At 41.5% G+C, this 6,166-nt stretch overlaps 1 protein-coding gene across 2 annotated transcripts in view; it reads right to left on the bottom strand.

Moving 5' to 3' along the window:
* The window catches only part of Nedd4 (NEDD4 E3 ubiquitin protein ligase), an 85,951-nt gene that overhangs the window by 30,462 nt on the left and 49,323 nt on the right, over positions 1–6,166 (bottom strand). For both annotated transcript variants that reach the window (XM_029543490.1, XM_029543491.1), the window contains one exon: positions 793–959. In XM_029543490.1, coding sequence (XP_029399350.1) covers positions 793–959 — 167 coding nt within the window. The remainder of the gene's footprint in view (positions 1–792; positions 960–6,166) is intronic.

Here is a 6,166-nt window from a genome sequence, read left to right as displayed (position 1 = left end):
AAAAAAAAAAAAAAAAGCCACTAAGGAGCTATGAGCATGAACATATCCAAGGTATGTTCATGCTTTTGACTTGCCTCTGCATGTGAGAAGATCCGTGTCTACCATCTGAATTAGAGAAGGTTGTTAGGAAAGGACCCATTAGTGTCTCCTCTGTAAGTTAACAATAATGTCTATTTTAAAAATGAAGGGCTGGGTTATGGTTCAGTGGGAAAGAACTTGCTTAGCAGGAATGAGACACTGGCTCCAAACTCTAACAGCACAAGAACACTGCAGAAAGTTAAGAATAACCTTGAACTTGCGATTCTGCCTCTACCTTCAAGTGCAGGGAGTAGAGGAGCACTACCATGTAGTCTTATGTGATGCTGGGGACGGAACTCAGGGTCTCCTGCAGGCAAGCGAGTCACAGCTCTAGCCTCAAATAATTTTTCAAGTATGCTTCGCTTTTTATTACATTTATTGATAGATTGATTGATTAGTGTGTGTGTGTAGATGTGAGCATGGCATGACACACATGTGGTGGTCAGAAGAGAGCTTTTGGTAATCACTTCTCTCCTTCCACTATATGGGACGTGGGGATCAGGCTGGGTGGCAAGGGCCCTTCATACACCAAGCCATCTTGCTGGCCTCCAAATATTTTTTAAACAACATCAAATCATTTTTTAAAAATCAGAGCTAAGATAGAAGTTTTTCAGTGTTGTTTAGGCTACAGTTCAGGGATCCCTATACCACTACACGCCTATCTCAGCACTAACAGGCCAAGGAGCAGCAAAATCTATGCACTCTGGCACATACTCAGGGTTGGGCCTTTTCCACTGTGTTCTTCTAGATTCATGGTTTACATAGTAGGTCCTTCCAAGGACATCCTGCCTCTCTTCCCATCCTGGAGGTAGGGGAGAGGGTTCTGGTGGATGCTGCAAATGAGTGGCAGCATCTGGTTGGTCCAAAACAACCCAGCCAGGCTGAAAAACAGAATAGAAGCAATTAGCTTGATACTTGACTTTACAAAAAAAAACAAAAAACAACCAAAAAACTACAAACTACAAAGAAAAATCACAAATGAAGAAAATGAAAGGAGAATTTATGTTCAATTTCAGAAATTATGCATAAACAGAATTAGTCAATGCTCAATCCAGAATGTGAATACTTTGTAACCAAGGCTTTGCTGCAAAATGAGAAACATGTAAAAGTTCTTTGAGAATGCCTATTTCCAAAAAGCTTAAAACACAAAACAAAATATACAAACAAACAAAAAGAATAAGACAATAAACCCCCTGCAAAAAACGATGGACAACAAAAACCAAACCCTTTATATAACTGAACAAGGATGTGACACTGAGGGTGTTAGGGAAATGAGGAACCCAACTGGAGACAGTCTCCCTAGCCACTCTCTCAGCCACAAGCCGCTGAAGCCAGCAGGGAAGCAGCTTTGCTGGCCATCGCTTAAGGAAGAGATTCACAAACACTAGAGACATGAACAGCTGTCCACTGAGGCCTACCCTAAGAAGCCCAACAGAGGCAGTGAGAGTGACTAAGAAACAGTCACTACGTGTATGTGTGTGTGTGTGAGTGATGACAGACCCCTCACTGTGAGACTGGAGTCTGCATTTTCTATTTCTCCCCTAGCGCCAGAACAAGCATTGTGGCCAAGTCATAACACACAAACAAGAAAATTTAAAAGAAGAAATGCCCAGGAATTTGGGTCTTTAAAGAGACAAAATGCATAAAACCCTAAGGGAGTTAAATAGTAAGGAATTAAGTGGAAAAGTTATTAAGCATTAACATGCTTTCATATTAAAAACCTTGTATCAGGGGCTTGAGAGGTTGCTGAGTGATTAGCACATACTGTTCTTGCAGAGGGCCTGAATTTGGTTACGAGAACCACTATCAGGTGGCTGACAACTTCCTGTAACTAAAGTTTCAAGGGATCTGATATCTTTGGCCTACACAGATACATGCAGTCAAACACACACACTCCACACACACACACACACACACACACACACACACACACACACACACACACACACACGGCTGGGGAGTGTAGCTCAGTTGGTAGAGTCTGGGAATAGCAAGCACCAAGTCCTGCATTTCATCCCAGACACCCCATACAGCAGGAATTATGGATAATCTTCCCAGGCCAAATCTGTCAAAATTCTGATACAATTATTATGTTACAGATTTTTTTAAATAACGAGAGCTAATTCTCAAGTTCAAGTAGAAACACAAGTCATAACCAACAACATTCTAAGGGAGAAGAGATGTGTGGAGAGTTCTCTCAAAGAGTATGGGTCTAAGCTGTACACACATAGCTCAAAAGACGACTGGGAAACAGAAAGAACAAAACTCAGCATTCAACAAGCAGTTTACATCTGTGGGAAAATGGGAAGATTATTTGGAGAATAGGTACTTGTTGGGAAAAAAATTAATTCACATCCCTACCTAGTATCTTATACCAAGATATACAACAAATGGAGTAATATTCAAAAGTTTAAAAAAATAAAACCCAAGGAGTGTTACAACAAATTTGGAGAAATTTAAAGCAGTATGTTCCAGAGTGGAAATTCTGCACTGGACTTGGAAACTCATAAACATATTCACACCCTACCCCTGCTAAATCAAAGGAAAAGCAGACAAAGGGGAAAGTCTTCAGTACTGTGACAGATAACCGCTTGGACACTGACGGGGCTTCTATTCCCTGGGCTGCCAATGAGTGTACAGGCAGATGCAGGCTGGGAAGAGCAGCTCAATCCTTGGAGGCTACACCTGACAACAGAGGGCCAGCAAGAGCTGCAGGTGGAGGCTGAGAGGAAGAGGGGTTGGGGAAATGGAAGACTAGAGAATTACTGGGAGGGCATTCTATGTGGGAAGCTAAAGTTGGTCCCCCTCACATGTAGTCTCTTCTTCTCGTTTCATGGCTATGGGAGCTGATACTCAAAACTCCATTCTCTTCTTTAAATCTTATTTCATTTCCATTTTTTTTTCTGTATTCTTTTCTTGTAGACCATCATAATGTGTGACTTTATAAAGGGAACTCTAATCCTGTGTACAGTCAAACTGCATCTCTCAGGACTTGGTCTCAGAAGGTGTGATCTGAGTTTGTTACAGTCTGTTAACAGTCTCTGGTAGACTGTTTAGCTCAAGTTTCCTTTCTCAATTATTCATTTATTTATTCTTATGTGTTTAGATGTTAGTACCTGTGCATAACATGCAATGCAGTGTTGGTAAATGGCAGAAGGCACTGTGTTCCAGAAACTGCAGTTGCAGATGTTTATAAATCACCACATGGGTACTGGGAATTTAATCTGAAACCTCTAGAAAAGCATCCAGTGCTCTTAACCAGTCCCGAGATTTCCTTATTGAATGTGGCCAATGGCTACTTTGCTCTCAGATATATAAAGTCTACCAATAAAAACGAGTTTACGGGGCTGGCGAGATGGCTCAGTGGGTAAGAGCACCCGACTGCTCTTCCAAAGGTCCGGAGTTCAAATCCCATCAACCACATGATGGCTCATAACCATCCGTAACAAGATCTGATGCCCTCTTCTGGAGTGTCTGAAGACAGCTATAGTGTACTTACATATAATAAATAAATAAATCTTAAAAAAAAAAGGAAGTATCACATTGATCATATTAATTTTATTACCCATCATGATCTTGGTTTTTTTCCCCTTACCCTCCATATCTGTCATAANAAAAAAAAAAAAAACAAAAACGAGTTTACTAAGGAGAATAAAAGAAAAAAGACACAAAGGCGGACTACAGAGGACGGATGGGGAGGACGAGGGAGCTGAAGGCAGACAGTGGCAGTGACTGTGATCAAGGTAAATTACATGTACGTAGGAAAGCAGCCTTCTAGGATTCTGAGATGTAAACAAGAAAGGCTGTTAAAAAGGGACCCTGCCGGATGCACGCCTTTAATCCCAGCACTCCGGAGGCAGAGGCAGGTGGATTTCTGAGTTGGAGGCCAGCCTGGTCTACAAAGTGAGTTCCAGGACAGCCAGGGCTATACAAAGAAACCCTGTCTGGAAAAAAAACAAAAATATAAACAAACAAACAAAAAGAACCAAACAAAAAAAGGGATCCCATGGCTGAATATGAAAACAGGACACTACACAGGGACAGCTCAGCAGTTAGGAGAGCTTGCCCTTCCAATTTCAGCACTCACATCAGGTGACTCACCAGTGGGCCCTGTAGGTGGGGTCAGAGGACTACTGCTGGAGTTGGGCCTTTCCTCCCCCTCCTAAGCAGGGTTCCTTCTTGCTACCTCTGGCACTGAGCTAGCTGGTCCTTAGGCTTCCAGGGGATTCATCTTGCTGAGGAATACTATCAAGTGGGCTGAAGACGGAGCTTAAACTTGGGGCCCTGGCTTGTGACTACTAAGCCGTCTTCCTGGCACAAGAGCATTTCTTTGAAAATGTGTATTACTTTTTTACAGATTTGCCTTAATATCGTCCATGTAAATTCAGTAAGAAAAATGGAGGGGGAAAAAAGATACTTAATTTCTTATTTTAGGGCTTTAGAAAATGAAATGGCTTCAAGTTTGAGAAAGTACAACTATACCCCAAACACTACTGGGAAAGAATATTTTCAGTCTTCCCTATGAAAAATGGATTATCTAGTTTCCTCATAAAATAATTTTCTATAAGGCAAGAAATCCTAATTACTATTCTTAAAGCCAATATGCAAATAACTACAATTTAATGGAGTCAGAAGGGCCAGAAAGCAAGTACAAGATGCTTAGACAAACATTTTACCCTAATCTTATAGAATTCATACAGCTCACCCGATGATCACAAATAACACAAGATGACACGTTACACAAACCTAATCAGAGCCATACTATACTCAGAAATGCAAGCTGCCCAGAGCTCACCTCCCTCCAAAATTACAATTGTTTTTGTTTTCAATAGCAGAATTTTAAATATTTAGTCACAAACTACGTCTCAAAGAACCAGGCAAAACTTCTCTGGTCTCTCACTGCCCAGAAAATAAGCAAGCACATTCGTATGTCTGAATTCCTCGGCCTTTTCATAAATAAACAACACGCTTACATCTCTTGAAATTATAAGGTGGGCTCTGAAGGAATTCAAACATTGCGATGGGAGGCCAAAGCATGAAGCAAGGCCAGTCTACACCACAGAGGCAAGCCATGAACGAGGTGCCTGTGATCCATGCAAAGCAAAGCTGGGGCGAGTTGCCATGGAACGCAGTGGTGCTAAACCTCAAAGTCTTTAGGAAACTCTTTTCTTCCTTCATAGAAAAGAGTCTTCATTTCAAACAGAAATTCAAATGCAAGAAACCCTCTGCATGACAGGGCCAAATACAGACATTTGTAGCTGCAAACATCTCTTAAAAGCTTGAAACGTGGGCCAGTGAGATGGCCACAAGTTAAAGGCACTGTGAAGGTGAGACCTCACGGTGGAAGAAAGGGACAACGGAACACCCACACACCGGAGCAAGCACAAACCCATGAGCATACTCCATGGAGGAAGGAAAAATGAATGAATGTGAACAGAGACTGGAGAGACAGCAGGTCAGACCACTCACTGGGTTCAATTCTGGCACACACATATCAGCTCAGAACTAACTGTAACTCCAGATTAAGTGGACCTAAGCCAGCTCCTCCGACTTCATGACTACCAGGCATATACACCTAACAGATAAATACCCACGTAAAATAAACAAACAAATAAAAGAGAAAATCAATGTATATTTGAAAACTTAAAAATAAAGACGAACAGATCAGCAGAAAAGGTAACCAAGCAGGGGATATCTCTATATTTAAGAGAAAGGTGACAAGTTTCAGTCATCAATGAGGGGTCATCTATAGTCTATGATTTAAGGAAAAAAACAACTTTCTTTCTCAAAGATTCCCTCAAACACTCCCCTACAAAGTAAAATCTCACTAACACATAAAATACCAAAAACTTTGCTAATTTACTTCCTGCTCAAGGAACCCAAGCACATGAGCTAGAGCCCACACACCTCAGGGAAATCCCCTGGTCTCATAGCTCTCACAAGAGACCAGAGCAAACCCTCAACCAAAGAGAGACAAGCCTGGAAGAAAGCACACACAACAATCAGGTTGGATGCACATTCTCTCTGTCTGTCTGTCTGTGTCTCTTTCTTTCTTTCTTTCTTTGTCTGTCTGTCTGTCTGTCTGTCT

The sequence above is a fragment of the Mus pahari genome, chromosome 10, assembly GCF_900095145.1.
Source record: "Mus pahari chromosome 10, PAHARI_EIJ_v1.1, whole genome shotgun sequence".
In the NCBI taxonomy this organism is placed as follows: domain Eukaryota; kingdom Metazoa; phylum Chordata; class Mammalia; order Rodentia; family Muridae; genus Mus; species Mus pahari.
This window is presented reverse-complemented; position numbering and strand designations above follow the sequence as displayed.